Source organism: Odontomachus brunneus, unplaced genomic scaffold, assembly GCF_010583005.1.
Source record: "Odontomachus brunneus isolate Ranch 3 - 2012 unplaced genomic scaffold, Obru_v1 Obru_scaffold_034, whole genome shotgun sequence".
Classification (NCBI taxonomy): domain Eukaryota; kingdom Metazoa; phylum Arthropoda; class Insecta; order Hymenoptera; family Formicidae; genus Odontomachus; species Odontomachus brunneus.
The window spans coordinates 318,422-341,257 of NW_022639484.1; the positions used below are offsets into that span (position 1 = coordinate 318,422).

Below are 22,836 nucleotides of genomic sequence, written 5' to 3' on the forward strand. Positions count from 1 at the left end.
ACGCACGCACGCACGCACGCACGCACGCACGCACGCACGCACGCACGCACGCACGCACGCACGCACGCACGCACGCATATAGATGATACAATTCAGTCAAACTCAAATGACTTTTTTCAGTGAGATTCAATGAGATTGTGACTTTTATACATTCGATGAACGATTACATCATGAAATGTTTAGGTGAACAATCTAGTGTCGCGTATCAGCCAACAATTATTTGTGCGGTAATCTCTTCTTTCTTCGACGCTATTTCGGTGGTACGTGGGCAATGCACAGGTACGTTCAGGGTGATTTTTTTACGGTTCGTTCTTCGACGAACGCTCCCTCGTATTACGAGGATCGGTCCAATAAACGTTTTCCAATGCATACGTTCCCCAAATCTGATTTTTCCGTCAGCTATGATGGATGAAATGTGTGTTGCACACACAGAGGAATACATTTGCCCAATAATAAAATTAATGTCAGCAAACGGGAATAATAGTCTGAGATATCGGGGATATCCCCGTCCCCCTTGGTCGTTAAAGTGAGACTCGATATTTATTTCGGATATATCGGCGAATATATCGGAATTTGTTATATCGCGTAACGGTAAAGCGGAGCGTGTATGCACCGGACGGTCGCATACTTTTCCGTAATTGTTCTGCCGTGTCCGTGTCCTAAATTTCAGAAGCGTATCGGAATTTTAACACGAGGCGATGTTAATAAACGCGCAAAGCAATCTTCAGCGCGGATTCTTCGTGGGGCAACATCTGCCGCGGTTTCAACGCGGAATTCCCTGAAATTATTCGGCAAAATCGGGGTCGCATGCGGCACTTCTATTTAAAGCGCCGCGAATAGAGAAGGAAGAAAATTTCAGAGGGTCCGCGCGGGACGAAAATTTGTGAGGAATATCGTATAATTCCAGCAAAAAAGGTAATACTCGATGTGCCCGTCGCAGTTGGCGGTGTCGCACGATCACTGCACTCGCGGAAGTATTTGAGCTATTCCCCGATGAAAATACCGTGCAAATTCAATTACAAGACACGTATACGTTGCGCACGATTTACATTTCGCTCCGATAAACTATCTACAAATAAGTTAACTCGATACACCGACGAGAGATAAAATCCTTCAGCTCGCTGGGGAAACAATGGGATTGCACGCGGAGCAGCCGATTTTTTCCGCGACGGTAAGCGAAAGCTCGGCGAACGTGCTGCCGGTGTGTTCACGGGGACAAAAATCGGCCGACCGCGTCCGCCGGTCGGTATCGAAAAATCGCGGACGCTCGCGTTTTCGCCCGCGCCGCCGTATTGTTTTTATGAAGTGATGCAAGCTGCTGCGGATTTGACGAGATTGGAACGAAACCCGGCGCGCCAAAGTCGATGGCTTCACCGCGGATTGATCCGCCTCACGACTCTATCCGGCAGTTTGCTGCTGTGTGTTCTGGCATGTGTGTCGCTCGCGCGCGTGCGTGCGTGTGTGTGTGTGTGTGTGTGTGTGTGTGTGTGTGTGTGTGTGCGTGCGTGCGCGCGCGTGCCTTGTGTAAGTCGTGTGTGCGTTTGTATACGCCGGCTGGACCAATCGGACCGTCTGATGCAACGGGGTCGCAGCGCGATTGGTACGGCATTGTGCGCCATAACCGGGGGTGAAATTAACCGTGATCCAGATCAAATGCTCCTAAACTCTAAGCGCGCGCCGCCGAAATCCGGATCGGTGACATCGCCGAGCTGCAATGCAGCCAAGTTTCGCGTCTGTGTATGCTTGTCCACGTAGCTCGCGCACACGTAGAGCCGAGCGGGGAGACGCGGTAATTTACCGTACGCGTTCCACTGCGACTTGAAAAGTTCCGAGAACCTGCTGTCCGAAGACGCAACGTCGTTGGGAGATCGTGATGTACGGCTTCAATTTTGAGGAGAAGTAAGTCGAACTGTCCGCGGATACGTGCGCGAGTAATACGTGCGAAGTTCCACCGCGCGTTATAGTTTAAAAAGTTTCGCGAAAGGATGAATTCGAGAACAATGAGAGACTCGAGAGTTTTAATCAACAGCGGAGAAGTATTGTCGCTTGCTGTAGCGATTTCAGCGTCGGGGCTTTACGACAACGGGCTTCGTGTGCTTTATGATAGCTGCTGTCACCATTTTATATTGCGCCAAGAGATACGGATCTGTCGACAGATGCTGGTAGCGCCAGATATATCGCTCGTCGCTCTGAGCAAACTGTGGTTTTACTATCGCACGAAAAGCTCTCAACAATGGAAAGCAAGAATTGAGACAAATTTTCAATCTGACTATTACAATTATAATTCATAATAATTGATTAAATGTAAGATCCTCATACACTGAGAGAAAAATTATCTTAAAATCAACGAATATTTCCTTAGTGGGTGCCATTAACATATTTACTTAAATCTATATTCTCTTTACTTAAGTCAAATATTGTTTACTTGATTTAAATAAACAATATTTGATTTAAGTAAAGAGAATGTAGATTTAAGTAAATATGTTAATGGCACCCACCAAGGAAATATTTGTTGATTTTAAGATAATTTTTCTCTCAGTATATTTACCGAAAGCATAAATATCTTATTGACACATGGTGGTTTGACCTGATTTATCATGTTTACCGAGAACAGCGCAAAATGGTGCAAGAGTATCGGATAATAATCGGATTAAAATTTTCTTTGACTAAAATACTTAACAAATTATTAATCAAAATAAATTAATCGTCATATATGTAAAATAAATTAATAAATTAATTAATCGTCATATATGTAATCACACGATTGCAGCAAAGCATATTCACTATTAAGATACACGTAATAGTAACAAAACTGCATCTTATGTCCGTCAAAAGCATAACACTGACTTGATTTCAAATCCAAGCCACGGTTTCCCATTGGTTTTTAACATAAATGATATTTAACATAAATGAATATATACTTTAACGCAAACACAAAAACTGATGTTATTCGTACGATTATGTTTTGATCCTCATTCCACGGAAAGACGATACCATCGAAAGCGCGATAATTTTTTTTTGCGGTTTCAAGTCGCTACAAGTAGAATTATTGACGCTTGTATTGATCTGCGCCCTCGATCGGCCGGTGCTAATCGACCTTTCGCAGCGTAGGTCAGGAGGCGATGCATAAACAATAGCGGGATTACGTGAGGCTATTTTGGAAAGCGTTATCGCGCGAAGGAAGACACAGCGGCCGCGGCGATGGCCTTGCCACACTCCGCAACCTCGACAAGGATAGTCGCGTTGACTACCCGCTCACTCTAGCCACGTGATCGCCCCACAACGCCGTCCGTTCCACCAAATATGGGTCAGTCACCTCAGAGAGACGAGCGAAAATATAGTACGTCGGTGCGACAGCAGGTGGCACGCTCAGTCTGGCGTTAACGCCGAGCCGAAGCCGCGACTTCGTTTGCAAACTTGCTAATGAATCGACGTAGCGATATGAGATAAAAGGCAATTTTTTGACACACGCACGCGTCTATCTTATTACATTGCTATTTTATTACCCGTTTGGAAGAATTAAACGCCACGATCGATTAAAGTATGATGGATACATACAAATGACACGCAAATTTCATTCGCGACTAAATCGTTCAGATTTCTTCTTTTGTCTCGTCTGTTGCAACAACGACGAAATTGATATTGTTACTGTGTTTATCTGCAAAATGGTAGAGGACACATTTTTGTTCAATTTTGCAAGTTCACTCGCATACGAGCGTTGGAACGCGTTGCATCAGATATTCTATTTCCAACGCCAATAAAAAGAATACATAACAAAGAGATTATGAGAAAAGAGACGAGAGGGAAACTTGTTGTTTTACACATCCATGAATTATACAGGATGTTTGGATTTATATGCTCGTGTGCAGCTAGAACTTGTTAAAGCATGGTTAAAGTATAAAAAATCCTGTAATATTTTTACTCTACCGCGGTAATTACTTAATCATATATTAATACTAAATAATTATATTAATAAAAAGAAATTAGTCAATTAATGCGCGCTATGCAATAGCGACGAGTTCTGTAAAGTTAATTTCTTACAGAGTTGAATGCTCAAGATATTTGAAGATGGACGTCACTTTCTTAGCTAATAACGAGTTTTTTCTTAATTTTATTACCTCTGAAAAAAATTTGTTCCGCAAAATTGTACGGAAAAAAGATGCACATACAATGTAAAGAAAAATTATAAATATGTAAAAAATATATAAAACTCCACATATATTCTGTATGTGTGTGCATATTATGTGATTGCAAGTACAACCATCGTTATCATTTGCGGCGTATACCTCTTGGATTAAAACGAATAAAAAGGAAATTTTTTTACAGGTATGAGAAGTATTCTTGAAAATTCTTGAAAATTAATATCTCATATTATATGTTCACATAGCTTAATATCACATAGCTATATGCTCTTTTTCTCTCTCTTTTTTCTTTTTCTCTCTCTCTCTCTCTCTCTTTTCCTCTCTGAATCAGAGAAGCGCGTAGTAGTTAAAAAATAAGTTAATTAGAGTTGTGCTCGCACGCAGAAAACCCTTTATTCAACCGTACGGAATCTCGCAAAAACGTAAGATAATGAGATTCATCGGCATTTATAGCGCGGGAAACCATAACGCGGGATATTTCCACCCCTTTGCATAATGTTGAATTATTCACTATGGAGGAAGTTCTGTATCTATAGAACGGTTGCATATTCCCTTCAGGCGAATATACAAGATAATCACTTGCCATAACGTGTACTACACGATGTTTTTGCGGGAAACACTTTGATTATTGTTGCAGCAAGTTAAACTCTAGTTATATAGGACTAACTCTGATCGACGATCCGTGTTTAGTTGAATTTTGATCATCTTGCCCAGCGATGCGAGTTTAACCGAAGATCACAGGAGTTACATTACCCGTAGTAGTAGACCGCGTTATCGATATCGGAAAGGGCGATTTGGTGATGCTCCTCACAAAACTGCGATCTTAACTAAAGGAAATTGATATCTAGACGTGGGCAGCTGCATCGCCGCACTTCGCGTTGCAATTCCGCGCGGGCGAGTTTATGATCATAATAATTCACTGCTGTGGCAATTAGGTTTGTGCCTGCTGGAAACAGTAAACAGAGATTAAAGCGATAACGAAGTAACTGACGTGTACTTCGAACGATCCTAACTTCCACGTTCCAGTCCAGTCGAAATTGCAATTGGCTGATCTTCATCGCGAATCACCATCGCGATAGTCACACCTGTAAAGGTTGAACCGTTTCTCGTGAACGTCCTATGACGTCCTATGACGTCTCTTTTCCTTTGAACGTAACATTTGAATTTCTCCAATTTTCTCAAGAAAGACTTTCCCAGATTACATTGTCATGTATACGTCATGTATTTGTCAGGTATATAAATATGAAACCGGAATTTTTGTATAGAAAATACACGTTTATTGTATGAAAATGATAAAAAATATTTTATTCGAAGTATTGCCCATCGCTAGCTATACATTTTTCCCACCTGTCTGACAATTTATGGATGCCACGCCAAAAAAACTATTGTTCTTTTGAGGCAAACTAGTCATCGAGCCATTTTCGTACATTTTCGTAAGAAGTGAAGCGCTGCTTAGCAAGTGCGTGTCCCATCGATGCAAATAAATAGTAATCGGACGGAGCCAAGTCTGGTGAGTAAGCCGCAAGCGAAAGTATTTCCCAACTAAACGCCTCAATCGTTTCCTTGACCAGTTTTGCTGTGTGTGATGGTGCATTATCATGAAGCAAAATCACTTTGTGTTGCCTTTTTTTATATTCTGGTCGTTTTTCACGCAAAGCTTGATTCAAATCGATCATTTGTTGTCGGTAGCGTTCAGTATTAACGGTTTGGCCAGGTTTTAGCAGCTCATAATAGATCACACCCTTCTGATCCCACCAAACACAGAGCATTGTCTACCGTCCATAGCCATTTGGACTTGCAGTCGATGTCGATGGTTCGCCTGGAGTTACCCATGATCTTTTACGCTTAGGATTCTCAAAATATATCCACTTTTCATCGTCAGTCACAATTCGATGGAGAAATGACTTTCTTTTGTACCTGGCGAGCAGCATTTCGCAAGTGGTTTTTCGGTTTTCCTGCTGTCTTTCATTCAGTTCATGTGGAACCCATTTTCCCATCTTCTGGATCTTTCCCATAGCTTTCAAACGTATGGAGACGGCTTCTCGTGTCACATTTAATTGATCCGCGAGTTGTTGTTGCGTTTGAGTGTCATCCTCATCCAACAATGCTTGCAATTCGCTGTCTTCAAACTTTTTCGGTGGTCTTCCACATTCTTCGTTTCTCACGTCAAAATCGCCACTTTTGAATTTTTTAAACCACTCAAAGCACTGTGATTTACCAAGAGCATGCTCACCATTAGCTTCGACAAGCATTCGATGCGATTCTGCAGCAGTTTTCTTCAAATGGTAACAGAAAATCAATGCTATCCGCAAATTGTAGTTTCCAGACACAAAATTTGACATGTTCAACGCTATTACAAACTATGCTGTTGTATTAAACTTGTTGTATTGTTGTGAGTTGAAAATCTTTGTCAGAGATGTCAATAAGGAAATGGCGCCAATGACGCGGTTTGACGGTAACTACATTGATAGCTAGGGCCATCTATGGGCAAATTCCGGGTTCATATTTACAGACCTGGTAATTCACATCATTTTTCGAATGTAATATCCCAAGTTTTTAATTTTTATCTTCTAAAACAGAGAGAGAATCACTCTTTTAAATTATATATTCCTGTATTCATCTTTTAATTTTTACGCGAAGTCATATTTCGCAGATCTATATAATCTTTTTGTGATTGTGTTGTTACTCGTGCGATCGTCTTAATTACATTTTCTCTCGGGTACGAAAAATCGTTACGTTCTGCAACAGTTTGCCGTGAAAATTCGCGCGGAACCAAAGTCGAGATCCGCGCAATTCGCTTCGCAGTTCCTTAAGTCAACAGCCATAGCTATAGCTTAAATTTAAGCTGTGCCCGGCAGCGACTATAGCGTCTTAATTGCAATTTAACGCCCCTTAATTTACCAGCGTCGTCATGCCGTACAGTTTCTCCGGGCGACTTTTGCAAACAGTTCGTTGCAGATTTAGAAATAATATCGCGATGCTATATGGCGCTAGACAAGAATTTCTGATTACGCCTCAGCCCTTCCGAGACTTAATCCACGAAGCTGAAGCTATGCTTAATCATACTTCCGAGATCTTATCTTATTTTCAACGTTCGTCTCTTTATGGGGCGACAGGTATAGTATTTCAGAGAGAAGGACTAATGAAGGAGATTTCAGCTCAATAGAAATTCCGGAAAATTAATTTCTAGGATAAAATAATTCTGTATAAATCCTGACGCGACTTCTTTTGATGAGAAAACTTCGCTAAGAAGTTCGTGTCAATAAAAATTACACGACGGCAAGTACGTTTGTAAGGAAAAGTCGCCTTCAAATTTCTTTCTGTGCTCTCTCTGCGGGAGAAGAGTCCGAATAAGAGCGGCGTGGCGGAATCTACTCTTTAAATCGCGGAATTATCGCGTAATGGTGCGTAACGAAGGGAACGTTGATATACGAGTCGTCGCGGCAATTTCTCGGCTGCTCGCGCCGAACGTTTGCATTCGAGAAATCCGCGCGGCATAGCCGTCACTCCGGCACGTCCCGTCGGTCGAGAACGATCCGTCTTGGCCAATATATCAGATCGAAGGGCGTCGACTACGTCCTCGTCGTCGTCGGGCCCGACGATAAGGGCCGGATAAGAAAGGGCGCTCGGAGAAGACGGATAGGTAGATAGCCGCGTCTGACAACGCTCCGTTAATTCGTCACTGACGGTTCCGTCAGTGCCGCGATAATATGCCCCGGAGGCCAATGCACCTCCGTTGCAACGATGACGGCGCATCTGTAATTAATCAGAAGCGCGGGGCGCGCCGCAGCGCTGAGAATGCGTACTGCCGCCCCCGCGGCGACCTCCGCGGTGGCTGCAACGTTTACACAGTCAACGCCGTCCCGTACTACCGGCCGGGTGCATACCTGCGCTTGCAGCGCGGCTAGACGTCGCATCGCGACGGGAAAACCGGATACGTACTACGTACCTGCAGCGCGCTGATGCACGTAGCGTGAAAGACAGAGACAGAGAGAGAGAGAGAGAGAGAGAGAGAGAGAGAGAGAGAGAGAGAGAGAGAGACAACGCTCCCACAGACGAGCGTAATTGCGCAACAGCACACACGCGCACGAATGCACGTTGCGTGTTTGTCGCAAATATCCTACGCGACGACGTCTCGTTTGCCCGAACAATGCAGCTATATCCGCATCGCACGGAGAAAACTCCCGTGGTCTTCACATAACGCTCACAGGATTTATCGAGACGTTACACAAAAGGCTAAGAGGCCACCGTAACGTACGTTCCGGTGCAGCCAAAAAAAGAAGTAATTATCGAGCAGAGAAATATCAGTAGGCATATCCTGAGTTCAGGAATGTTGGGCAAGTACAGGCGCCATTTTTACCTTAAAAGAGAATCACTGTAATATTTTGATTAAGTATCCGTGTACTTTATCGTGCTTTTATAATGAGGAAGAGAGAGAGAGAGAGAGAGAGAGAGAGAGCACGTTGTATTTTGCAAAATATGGGCTATTAAAGTCACAAGTGCGGGCGTGAGAATACTTCATTAAACAGGTGCGACTAAGCTGACGCATCGGAGGGTAGCGCGTGACTACGGCGTGTAAATGATGCTGCGCCGTAATTACAATGTATACGCTGAGGAAACTTTCTCGGAGCCGGAACTCAAACTTCCACAGGCATATAATGTACAACCTGCAGAAAATTGCCCTTCTTCTTCTTCTTCTTCTGCTACTTCTACTACTACTACTTTTCTCTTCTTGTTCTTACCCGCTCAAATTATGTGATGAATCGAGTCCAGTCGCAGCTTCAAAGTGAGAACTCTTCATGACCGTCGAATAACGAACGTACGTTGGACGGTTATCCTCGTTATAATTGATGACGATGCGAAAACGATGCTATCTTTAATTTAGTTAAAATGGAACGAAGCGAGCTTCATCATTGGCGCGCTTATCGACGTTATCCGATCTATTTATCTAATTTCATGGATTAAACCGTTTGACAGAGCCGTTTTCAAGTACATTAACTGTTAAAATTACAATAGGTGGCTCTTTCGCGCGCTTAATGGAAGATAATTTATGGACGACCGAATACGCGCCTGCGTAACGTTTTCAGTGAGCCCAAAATTACTCGTGCAATCGATAAATCCGCGATAAATCCACCGCTTGGATTCGCGCACGCCGCGTCCTGTAAGAAAACTCGTTTTTTTACCGTACGTTTGCCCCTTAAACTTAGATTTCGCTAATTAATGCTTTGCATGAGGGTCGCGAGCACCTGCCTGCGCCAGCACTCTATGATTAATTAGACCCTGTTTATCCGGTATGTTCGTTCGTACGGGCTCATACACGGCGGGATTGAATATACGGGCCACTTGGCGCGAGCACGTCGGACGCGGATGGAAAGGGAGCGAGATGAGAGTGCACGCATCTAAATACAAGAGAGGCCGTACATCGATGTACATTCATTTGCCCGCCAAATAGCGGCGCAACGCGCCAGACGCATTCGGTACTTATATCGCGACGCGCGTCTCGCGCGCTGATTCTTACTTACGCGGCGTCACGTTAGAACAGTTTAAAGCCCATTCTACAATTGCGTAAGCGTAGTAAGTGAACGTAAGAGTCAACCAATCCGAATGTTTTATTCACTGATTACTTTACTCTGATTGGTTGTCGTAATCACTTACAACTACTTACAACCACGTTCACGCAACTGTAGAATAGGCGTAAAACGATGCCCCGAGAAAACAAGTCGGTTGTACTCGCGCGACACGCGCTCACGGAGATATTAATTTAATAAAACATTTGGCCCCGAAACCGATATTTCGCTCGACGATTCCGATCGCTACACTGAGTTATATTAAAATCAACAAATGTTTCTCTTTAATGGGTGCCATTAACATATTTACTTAAATCTACATTCTCTTTATTTAAATAAAATATTATTTATCTGTTTTGAATAAACAATATTTGGTTTAAATAAAGAGGATGTAGATTTAAGTAAATACGTTAATGGCAACAAATATTGTTCCAAATATTCAAAACAAGTAAACAGGTATTTGATTTAAATAAAGAGAATGTAGATTTAAGTAAATATGTTATGGCACCCATCAAAAAAATATTTATTGATTTTAATTAATAATTTTTCTCTCAGTGTGTATAATACGATTTTGCGTTGCATTATCCGTTATTTTCGGCACTGCCGTAATTAAGTATCCGATCTAACGTACAAAATGATGCTTTGTATATATATACACACACGCGCGCGCGCACACAAACACGTACACAGGGACACAAAGTAAGGGGCTGAAGGCGAGCATGAAATAATGCGTAGTCGAATGAAAATGAAGTGGATAATGCACAGTATTGTACAGCGTACCGAGAACAGATGCAGCGCGACGGTATAATGCACTGCACCGCGTGGGTCATTAGGTCAGATGCATAAATGCGGCTACTACCACCAGCTCGCGCGGTTGATGACTACTCGAAAAGCCGCCAACGTGCGGATTAAAATAGCGCGCGAGAAGAGGATACGAGCCCCCTACAAATTACGTGCGATTTTTGCGTGATTTCGCACTGGACGATTTCGCGTCTATCCAATGATTAACATTTGTTCGTGCCGTATTTGGAATCGGTCCATTAGATGCAATTGTTTACACCGATTCACTTGCGGTACACGGTAATCGTCAGCGAGTGCAGTGAAAATTTGGGAATGAAAAGAACTGAGGTACTCAGGTTTACGTAGATTTGGTCGCGATCGAGTCAAATCGAATCGATCCAGATTCAACGTAGGAATTTGAATTTAAAAAATTTAGATAACTGTAAAAGGTTAATAGGACTGAAACGTGATTGCATATGTGACATAGGTATCCTCCCAACTATTAAAGTTAGTTATAAAATATTAAATTTAGTTCGTCGTGTACAATTTTGAGATTGAATTTGTTTAATTCAATTGAAGGTTGTTTTGAGAGAGAGATATATATATATATATATATATATTTATTTATTTATTTATTTATAGCATATCCTGTGAGAAACGTGAAGGATGTTTGTTCGCTTATTATTAATGATATTTTTTATCATTTATTATCAACACGATTACTGTAACGATAGTATTTTGTTAGCGGCGCGTGTGTTGAGAATAAGCTCGCGAATGTAAACGGCGCGCGAAAACTCGATTATTTATTTTATTTGTTAATTTTCTCCCGTCCTGTATATCCCGCGCGTAATTCTCGCATAGATGCAAATACGCGATTGCATGACGTCACAGGAGCATCGAACGCGTACGGATGGGTGTACACATGTGGGTGGTCGGTCGAGTTGGGGAAGGATGGGCTGTGGAGCGTGCGAAATTGCGTATATGTAAATGTGGCGCACATAACAATGGTGCATTATTGTATACCGATGCGGTAGGTTGCATCGCGGTTGGCAGACGCAGCATCCAATGCACATCTAATGCGTTGAAATGCGTCGACAATGACGGAAATATTTCGTGCGACGAAATTCCATTGTTTCCTCGTACTATTCGATTCGGTTCGCCGGCCGTGACGTAATGATCGTAAAAATCTATACCTGAAAACGAAAAAACGAGAGGAAAGAGAGGGAGGGAGAGAGAGAGAGAGAGAGAGAGAGAGAGAATGTGCAGCGCAATTCGTCCTTACTACGGGAACGCGCGTGCGCGGTTAATCCTTACGTATCCCGTCGGCCGAGAAAATGATTAAAGTAGTTTCTCGCGCAAGTTACCACTATATTCAATTGCGACGCGTACAGGCGCGCACAGTTGAACGGTTACGAAGGGCCGCAGATGCCGCGGTTTAATCCGCCGGCTTAATTGGATTTTTATTCGAGCGGGACGCGCGCTCTGGCCTGGAGCCGATCGCGCGCAATTTTCAGAGCGCGGAGACGGAATTCATTATGATCGAGCGAATCGCGTTTCCCCTTCATTACACAGTCAGGCGCGCGTGATACATGCAAATGTGCGAACCGGGACACGTCGCGCGCGCGCGCGAGAGACCGAAACCGAGAGGAATACGCGCACGCCTCTCTCCTCTTCTCCCTTTCCCCCCTTTCCGTTCTTGTCAACTACACGACATTAAGGGACCAAGACGGTCGATGTACGCGCGGCGTAATAGCGCCGCGCTCGAAATTACCACCGCGAAACGAACGTGCTCCGCGTGGGGCCGCGGAGAAACGAAAAATAGAGCGATGAACGTTCTGTGCAAACATCGTCCGGATCCGTGCCATTTATAAAAATGTCGCGGTGGGTAATGGGAGGGAAACGTTTGCGGTCCCCGGATATTTAGTCGCGCAACTACGTCGCTCGGATTATATGTCCGTGCACGTGGCAGTTCTTTGATGCTCGCTCGTACAGCGGAAATTCTGTGTTTCCTCAGCGTGCTCTTCCGAACTGTCTTACGTTACGTGCTCGTGTACGCCGTCTCCTTCCGAGCTCTCGCGCGGGAAATGCAAACGTTAACATTTCTCCCGGTGGTCTCTTATTTCCCTCTTATTTCTCCATTTTGTTTACAGAGCAACAAGAGGAAAAAATTCTTAATCTCACTGCACGTTACAGTCATTTTCAGCGCTAACCGTATCTTTTTATTGCTCTAACGAGAAAGTACTGCACACGCACATAAGGTAATTACCGACGATGACATTGTAGTGGTTCGCGCGCAATGTTGAGTTTTTGTGAGACCCGAACAAATATTCGACCAATGATCAATTTTCATAAACGGATCGGAACAATTTTTAAATAGCGCAGATCTATTTGTAAATTTGGACTTTATTGCGCTGCTATAGCTGAGATTTTTCCATATTTATGAGACAAAAATTGTTCAAGAATATTGGTTTTCAACAAAGTTAGATAATTCAAAGTTACCCGAATTTGACCCCGATTGCACTGCATGTTTAAAAAAATTAATAATTGTATACAGAGGGTTAACCTTTATAATCGGGGAAGTCACTATAGTGGTGTCACAGCAATTTTATGAAATATAACTATAATTATTATTTTTTTTATTATTATTTACATTTTGCACATGAATTAGTAAAAAATTTTTTAAAAGTAAAATCTTAAACAACTTCTTAATAAAAATTCAAAAAATAAAAATATTTGTAGAAATTTTTGATGTTTTGATCAGTAATATATTTTGAAAAAATGTACGCAAATAACATTTTGTTTTATATTATGATTTTGTTCTTATTATCATATACAGAGTGTCTGACGATTCGATGACCTAATCTACATGCAAACGCGCGCGCGCGTGCGAGAATTCTTTATTTTACCGCTAGACATACTACATATTTTTGCATAATTTTAATAAATAATAAATTTTAATAAATAATGCAAACATAAATAAATAAGTTTTTTCGTGATTTCTAATATAAAAATTTCTAATATAAAAAAGTCTCTGTATGATTAAATAAGAAAACAAAAATCATTTTGGAAAAATAGTTACTATATAATCCGGGAAGTCACTATATTGGTGTGACGGGGATGTCACGTTCTTGATTAGTTTATCCTTTGACGTATATGGAAAAGTTGTAGTTCAAAGACTGTAAAAGTCACCTAAAAACTGCCCGGGCTGTAAGAGTTAATAATGTAATTTTGCTTTGATGGCATGGAAATTGAAGCAGTTTGGCTCCGTATTTTCGAGCGGTGAGCAAAGTAGCAAACGCGAAAATGTGTAGTGAACGTCGTGCAGATTCCTTCGGCTTTAGCACCGGTATACCCGCCGCAGATTCCCAATGCAGCACGCATTCGCGTCTCGCGCGAATAATTCCTCAACGTGGGAAAACCGTAACCGCGTGTGCTCGGGGCGTGAGAACGCGTGTTTTCCGCGGATTCAGGTTGCCGTGCGGCGTGAGACGCGCCGTAACAGCGATCTGCACGCGTATTCCCGCTAACGAAGCGTAAATTCGTTTAGCATCGACCGCGAAAGACCCGGTTTTCCGTGGTGGTTCGCGATGCTGGCGCGTTAACTCACCGGCGGAGCGGGTAAGTCGCTTCGAAGAGACGAGCGCGTGATCCGGTATATCGTCGCCGCGTTCCGAGGGTGGTAAACAGGGTTAGACTCGCAACAGCGGCCGGGGGAGAGTGAGATACCGGGGGTATGGGAGATGGCGCGTGTATAAACGCGGCATAGAGACGATGCCGGTGTGCATAGCTGTAAACCGGGGTGGCGCAGGTGCATCGGGGCCGTAGAACGCAGGAAACGCCGTGCATAAACGTCGTCGGTCCTGCCTCGCGTGTATGCGCTTTGCGCGCGTGTACGTGTGCTGCTGTCGCTGGTGATGGTGGTGGCCCGTGCATGCGTGTGATCCGTATGGCGATGTTGCGCCATGTATCGCGCCACGCTCTCACTGCTTCTCCGGACGAAACGACGTCCAGGTTATCAAACTGCCGTTCATGCATAATGCACCGATTTCTGCAGGTATCTTGCGTGCTCTCTCTCTCTCTCTCTCTCTCTCTCTCTTTTCCTGGCCACAATCTCGTTGGTTCCTGCCTCGCCCCCTGTTCTCTTCCGCTCATGAACCCCGCACTAAAGTTCGCCTCGATCGTCAGAAAACAAGGTTCCGGAATTCCGGGGCCAAAGCTGCGGAAGTGCTGGCATCAGCTGCGGTGGAGATCCACTATCAGATTTCCCCCGTCGGGCGCAGGATATGTCACCGCGTGCGAGATAGGCCGAAGCGCGCGGGAGGGTTGGGAAAATGCAGCGATCGCGCGGATGAACGAGGCAGATGACGACGGCGATGGCTCGCACGCCGTTGAACACGTGTAGGCGTGTATGCGCATATTGCCGGCGATGAAAGGACGATTTCGTCGCAAAGGCAGCAACGATACCGACGTCGGATCCTATCCTCGCATTTATGATGAGCCACGGACGAAGGAATTAGTCGCGACGACGAAAATGCTCAAAAGGACGAGACGCGAACTTCTCGTAGATTCGAAGTCTCATTGCGAAATTCTTTAAATTGTGCGATTTTCTCTTTAGGAAAATAAGTGATCCTGTTTACATTTGGGAAAATTACGTGTGAAACGTAATTTTTAGTGTAGAAATAATAATAAGTTGAAGTTTATCGATTGTGCGAGCATTTTATAGATTAAATAAAGATAGACACTTTACAGATAGACAAAGCTGCATTTCTACGTTCTTCGATTTAGCGACAACACGACGATCATTGTCTGAGCGATTTGTGAAAAATGTTCGAGAAGAGATCTTCATGATTAATAAATCCGCCGGTTCCCGGCGGCACACGCGTTTTTTCCTATTCGGCGCATCGATATTTCAAATATCGTCTAACTAATTCACACCAGTCCGAATTCGTCGGTGAAATCGCAGAGGGGATTACGTCACGACCGAGTTAATAACCTCGTTATGTTATCTTTCACCGGATACCGCCTCATATGAGAGGCAGAAAACCGAAACTGGAAGTGAAAGAGTGAAAAAGGACACGGTGGTGCGCGCTGAACGGGATATACGTTTTATTGCCGATGAAAAGACGGCTTGCTCGAATCCGTGGCCGTAACTGGAGCGATCAATCCGTTAGATCCCTCTTCCATAGCATTTTTATTCTCGATACTCGCGAGAGAGAGAGAGAGTGTGTGTGTGTGAGAGTGTGAGAAAAAAGAAAGAGAGAGAAAAATCTCTCTCTCTCTCTTTTTTCTTGAAGTCGACGAACTGCAACTCTTATGTCCTTTAATATAACATGAAAATCGTATTTTTTTAAATATATAAATGATACATTATCTCGCTTCTCTTTTCTCGTAAGAGCAAGTCGATACCTTTTATAACCCGAGCTTGAGCTCTTATTTCCTACTTACCGATATAACGAAGGATCCCGAAGCAGGATACGTCTAATGCAAATGCGATTGCTCGCTAGATCCATCGTAAAGTTTCGACTAAAGTCATTTTTCCAAACAAATTTTTTCATCTTCTAACTCTAGCTTTAATCTTCAATATATACCTTATATGTCTTTAGGAGCGCACATATATTTATATTCTTATAATAATTTAAAATAATTCGATTTCTTCCTATACAGAGAAAAGTGGAATATAACGTTCGCGTCTGGAAGATAAGAATTTAATGGTCGCGCCAGGCAACGCCATTTATGCATTCTTCATGCGGTAATGCATTTTGCATCAAGGACAGCCGCTTCGATCGTCCTATCGAATGTATATGATTCGATATTCCAGCGGCCGATCGGGTCGACCTTATTGCTCTGTCTCGAGCGGAATCGTTCCTTCAAGTGCGTGTCGTTTAAAATCGGAGCCTCGTCTCGCCACATTTCTCGCCATAACCGAATGCTACGCATCGCGATATCCGGCGTAGGATATCGTTGTGCCTTTGTGTATTTTATCTTGCAAACTTCTTACCTCGAATACGCCTTGAATATTGCATAAACTATCGTATCTCGACTTTGGAGTGAAAGCCTTCTTCTTCTTCTCTCTCACTCTTTCTCCCTCTCTCTCCCTCTCCCTTTCTCTCTTTCTCTTTCTTTCGCTCGCTCTCAATATATTACTTATATATTACTTATATATTACTTATATATTACGATCCAATATATTGTTATTTTGTACAATCTGATTCCGGCATCCACCTAATATGACATATATGTAACTCTAAGGAGTGCACAAACCCTTTCCCAGGGGGAAAATATACTCTACTCTACACGATTCTACTCTATTCTGTTTCTCCCTATCTCTTTCTTTCTTCCATCTCTCTAAGCCGCGGAAAAATTGGCAGAGATTTATGCGAGATCGTATCCAACCGACGCGGCTCGTCCGCTCCGCGTTTCCGAAGACTGCACGAAATTATTTTCGCAGCGAGCAATCTCTCGATGCGCATTTCCCCGCGAATATACTCAAGATTTCGCGATCGAAACGGCTGGCGGAGAAGCAGGTTTATTGCTGCCCGCGAATTTTTCAACTCCAACACGGAATATCCCGGTGTATTAAACGTCAAATTAAAGTTCCGAAGCGAACGAAAGCGGAAGCTCAAGAATCTCGGTAAACGCAATGAGATTTTTCGTTATTCAACCCGACCTTCTCTCCTCCCTCCCCTTCCTCTGCTCCCCAGCGCCCCAGACTGTACTTTAACACGAACGTCCGCCACCTTAATCATTCACGATCTCGCGAGCTACCCCTCAACTTTAATTTGTGAAAAATTCAGGACTCCGGGAGTTCGTTAAAATTAAGATCGACGCTTCCGTGGCAACAGCTCGCGCGTACACTGTTTATATCACCGTCAGGTCTCGCGTCTTGTCTGTGCAAGAGAGCAAGGGAATATCCCTTCTCTAACGTCTCGCTTCATTTCTCTGTTTCCAGGACGAGGAGTGGTGCTGGACAGCCAAGGGCCGGTGCTGGTCTCGGAACCGCGCTCTAGCGTGGAGTTCTCGAACGACACCGGGGCAATGATCCATTGCTCGGCCCACGGCAGTCCATCGCCGAGGATCGACTGGCTGATGGGTGACGGCTCGCCGGTATTACCGATACTACACATCCGTGAGATGCTGGTGAACGGCTCCATGTACTTCCTGCCGTTCGGCGCCGAGAGCTACCGGCACGACGTGCACTCGGCCGTCTACCGATGCCAGGCGTCGAACAGCGTCGGCAAGGTGCTCGGCCGTGAAATCGCTGTGAAGGCCGGTGAGTCAGACAGAGACAGAGCGCGTATGCCACGCTGTATTTCTCTTCCCGACTCCCTCGCGACCGTCCACCCTCTTCCGACCGATTGATCTTTCACCGTCCTTTAAAGCCCGCTCTCTCACCCCCTACGACCACGTACGTGCACCGTAGGTGGAAAAAAGACGAGTCCGGGGACACTGTCGCGCGAGACACGATGATAGCGCGACCTTATGAACTCCTCGTGCCCGCCCAAGCAACCCCGAGTCGCTTTCCACTCGAGTCAAAAGTCACCGAGTCCGGTCGTCGTGTAATTGTAACATTTCGATTCATTCATGTTAAATCGATTTATCTCGTGAATGCTTTCCTGTTGAGTTACGAACGTTTATAAACATTCTGCTAACACACGCACATACACATGTATCGTCGGCTGAGTATTTTAAGCAACAATTAACGCTTTTACGCCTGTTATTTTTTCAGCCAATATAAACTAACACGTTGTTGATTCGCTGTTTTCAACATCGTATACCGTTGTTCCTAGTCTTTTGTGTTCTTTTTATTTCCTGTTTTTATAAACTATTGTGACGAAACACGGGATAACTTGTAGTCTATCCTGCAGAAATAACGTTCTAATAAAATACGAATTTTCTTCTCGTGGTTCATCAACAATGTGTTGTTTGTTTAATATCCATTTAGCAAAAATCACTTATCGTCGACGTTAAGGAGATAATTACTGCTTGATTTAAATTTTTATAAGAGAAACTTTGTGATTTCAGATATGTCAAGAGCAGTAAAACTTACATACGTGAATTTTATGAAATCCTTTGTACAGGAAGAACTGGTTAAGAAAGAGGTTTCGCTCTTCGTGAGAGATTTTTCGCGGTAACTAAACTTCGCGTCGCGCGCGCGTGTTGCTTCACAGTCACAGTAAAAAGGCGGCCCACGTTAAATAACGTAGCGGATATCAGTGTCCGTCGGGACGCTGAGCGGTATTAAAATTACACGCGCGTTCTCTGAAAAGTTGTGGACGGTCACCAACTTCTCGAAAGCACCGAAGTTTCGCGTCGCAATTTAAAAATCTTGAATTCGTTCTGGAGATAAATATACTTATCCACGGGAGTTTGTTGCCTTCAACGTTTGTTGAGCTGCGTGTTTCGCAAGTAGCTTTTATTTTCTTATGAAAATACAATTCGGGGCATATGTAAAAGATGTTTAATATAAAATTATATCGGGATATAAAGTTATAGTTCAACGTAATGGTTAACAACTAATTAGTACACGGGAAAAATGATATGATGGGCCACGCATAAATCTGGTAAAACACCGACCAGATTCAATATTGACACAACCAGATTTACGTGTGGGTCAATCATAATGTTTCCTTCTCCATATATTCGGGAATATTCGGGAACGACAACCTCCATTTTGAGACTTCTTGTGATTTTAATATATAAAATTCTCTCCGTTCCTCATTACTCGTATCAATGATGACTTCTGAACATAATTTGCAAAATATAGATGTTTTAATATATATTGTGAACAAATTACTACAATTTTCATAATTTTTTCAAAAATTTATAATTTTCTACAGTAAGATGCATCAAAATTACTACTCACTTACATCCTGCAATTAGTACAAAAAGACTTGATGAATGGACACAGAATAAAATATAAATTTAATGAGAATTAAGAAACAGAAATCTCAAATAGTTTGTATATTGTTCTTATAACACTGACAATTAAATAGGACATGTAGGACAAAAATAAAGACAGTTTTCTTATATAATGTAAACCCAAGGAATCGATTGAACTCACCCAGAACATCGTCAGTTCAGCCGTTATGACAGAAATGATAATTTTTTCTCCCATCAACTAGATGTGTAAACGGCCGGTCTCGCGTCGCTTCGCTTAACGCGTACATTTGGCGCGAGACACTATCGTGTCTCTTGATAAAAAGTCAAAATGATTCTCTTTAGAACATCCAAGTTTTTTTTTTAAACCACGAGGAACTGAAATAACGAGATCTTAAAGGAGTCAAAATGACTCCATTGGGCATTTTAGTGTTAAATTATCGTATCCAATATTTAACTTTTATTAAACAAATTTTCTTATTATGGCCAAAATTTTCGGTTGGATATTCTACTCACACGTATAGTATTATTTATTTTTAAGCGAAATTTTTCTACAATTTTAAGTTCGACAAATGTCGCTCGACATGTTCGACCGCTATAAAAATTCGTTATCTACCAGCTCGTCGCGGTTGTTTCTCACAATCAGGCACGTTTAACGTCAATGCCGAGACAGTAATGCCGAGAAAGTAAGGGAACTCGTTGAGAAGTCGAAATATAGGCATGTTTTTCGCACGTCTCGAGTGCCCGACGGAATTCGCCGGCGGAAAATCAACAGTCTTTCGTATTATCAGGTCGTCCCGTCATTCTTGGGTTTCCCGCCTCCGCCGAGGTAAATGTAATCGACCGTTCCTCGGAATGACGTTTTAAACCCTCGAGTCGACGTGGGAGGGCGGCAAGAATGATCGCGGGCTCGAGCAGAGCCAAGCCAACTACATTTATCGCGAGCGGTCCCCCTTTTCCACTCGCTTTTCCCCCATCTGCCGCCGCCGTCGTAAATGGATGGCCCTAAACTCGCGCTCGCTTCTACCTAACAACCAGCGTTCACTGCCAAGATCAAGATCCGCAGTTCACCACGCGCTGCCAAAATGTACAGGATGCATTTATGCACAATGACGTATAGAGGATGATCGGCTACGCGACGCGAAGTGACAAGTAGATGAGCTAAATTATTAACTCTCCGTGGATGCCACTGTTTTTCACTAGCTAAGGTTTTTCTCTCAAATTCGTGGAATTTTCCAGAATTTTTAATTTAAATCTAAACTGACTATATATACCACTCACTGATTTTCTAAAACCGGTTTACCCTGCGGAACCCTTGGAGCGCAAAAGATTAAGCAGATGTTTGAAAACAAATTTATCGAAGTAATTAAATAATAAATAAAAAAAGTATTCCAATCGCGTCATAATTATGATACATTCGCATTCACAGGCAGAAACACGTTAATTCTTTCCTCTCTTAGTATCTAATTCAATTTTGATTTCCAACACATCAGTATGATATTCCGTCATTAAAGGGATGCTAAAGCTGAAAACTTTACCGACAGAATACTGTCATTTTTCTGCAAAGTTTACGTCATATTGGTTGTACAGAATTATAAATGCTTTTACGTAATGAAAGTACGTGCAAAAATAAATAGAAGCATTGCTCAATATGTGATGAAAACAAATGTTTTAATACAAAATCTCAAGTTGTCTGTTGGCGTAATATTTGTCTGATCCAAAAGTTCCGCAGCTTGTACATACCGCAAGTGTGAATGCTTCAAGCAGAAAAATTTTAAAGAATATTGCTGTACCTTCACATCTGAATTCAGAAGCTTAAGAATATCGGAAAAGTTTCGAGAAAGATCTCTACATGCATGGTTAGGTTTTCCGTTAGAATGTAGTAAAACAAAACAACACACATTTACGAAAGTTCTGTATGTACAATAAATTCGAAAAGAATAGCGTGATTGTGTCAGTGACGATCGTCTCTGCGTTATCGACATTGTTTGAATGCGTCATCGACTTCGGTATTCCTTTAAGGGAATGCTGAAGTTGAAAACTTTACCGACAGAATACTAACATTTTTTTGCAAAGTTTACGTATTGGTTACACAGAATTACAAATGCTTTTACGCAATGAAAGTACGTGAAAAAATTAATCGGAGCATTACTTGATATGTGACGAAAACGAACAAAAAATTTTTTGTTAGATCCCAAACTGTCAGTTAACGTAATATTTGCCTAATCCAAAAGTTCCGCAGCTTGTACATACCGAAAGTGTGGATACTCCAAACAGAAAAATTTTGAAGAATATTGCTCTACCTTCGCATCTCCATTTGGAAGCTTAAGAATATCAAAAAAGTTTGCAGAAAGATTTCTACATATATATGATTAAGTTTCCCGTTAAATATGCAACACACATTCATCTAAGTTTTGTATATACAAGAAATACGAAAAGAATAGCATGATTGTTAGTGACGATCGTCTCATTATCGATATTGTTCGAGTTCGTCATCGACTCCAGCATCCCTTAAAGGGATGCTGAAACTGAAAACTTTACCGACAGAACACTGACATTTTTCTGCAAAGTTTATGTCGTATTGGTCACACAGAATTACAAATGCTTTTACGCAATGAATGTATGTGCAAAAATAAATAGGAGCATTGTTTGATATGTGACGAAAACGAGCAAAAATTTTTTTATGTAAAATCTCAAGCTATCAGTTAACGTAATATTTGCCTAATCCAAAAGTTCTGCAGCTTGTACATATCGAAAGTATGGATGCTCCAAATAGAAAAATTTTGAAGAATATTGCTCTACCTTCGCATCTCCATTTGGAAGCTTAAGAATATCGTTCTCCGTTAAATATGGTAAAATAAAACAACACACATTCATCTAGGTTTTGTATATATAAGAAATACGAAAAGGATAGCATGATTATGTTAATGACGACCGTCTCATTATCGATATTGTTTGAGTTCGTCATCGACTCCAGCATCCCTTAAAGGGATGCTAAAACTGAAAGCTTTACCGACAGAATACTAACATTTTTCTGCAAAGTTTACGTATTGGTTACACAGAATTATAAATGCTTTTACGCAATGAAAGTACATGCAAAAATTAATCGGAGCATTGCTCGATATGTGACGAAAATGAACAAAAAATTTTTTATGTAAAATCTCAAGCTGTCAGTTAACGTAATATTTACCTAATCCAAAAGTTCCGTAGCTTGTACATACCGAAAGTGTGGATGCTCCAAACAGAAAAATTTTGAAGAACATTGCTCTACTTTCGCCTCTGCATTTGGAAACTTAAGAATATCGAAAAAGTTTGCAGAAATTTTTACACATATATGGTTAGCTTTTCTGTTGAACATGATAAAACAAAGCAACACACATTCATGTAAGTTCTACATACAAGAAATACGAAAAGGACAGCGTGATTATGTTAGTGACGATCGTCTCTGCATTATCGACATTGTTCGAGTT

The 22,836-nt window shown here is 42.3% G+C and overlaps 1 protein-coding gene across 3 annotated transcripts in view; it reads left to right on the forward strand.

The window, feature by feature from the left end:
• The window catches only part of LOC116843640 (Down syndrome cell adhesion molecule-like protein Dscam2), a 313,414-nt gene that overhangs the window by 164,302 nt on the left and 126,276 nt on the right, over positions 1-22,836 (forward strand). For all 3 annotated transcript variants that reach the window (XM_032814198.1, XM_032814200.1, XM_032814201.1), the window contains one exon: positions 17,439-17,759. In XM_032814198.1, coding sequence (XP_032670089.1) covers positions 17,439-17,759 — 321 coding nt within the window. The remainder of the gene's footprint in view (positions 1-17,438; positions 17,760-22,836) is intronic.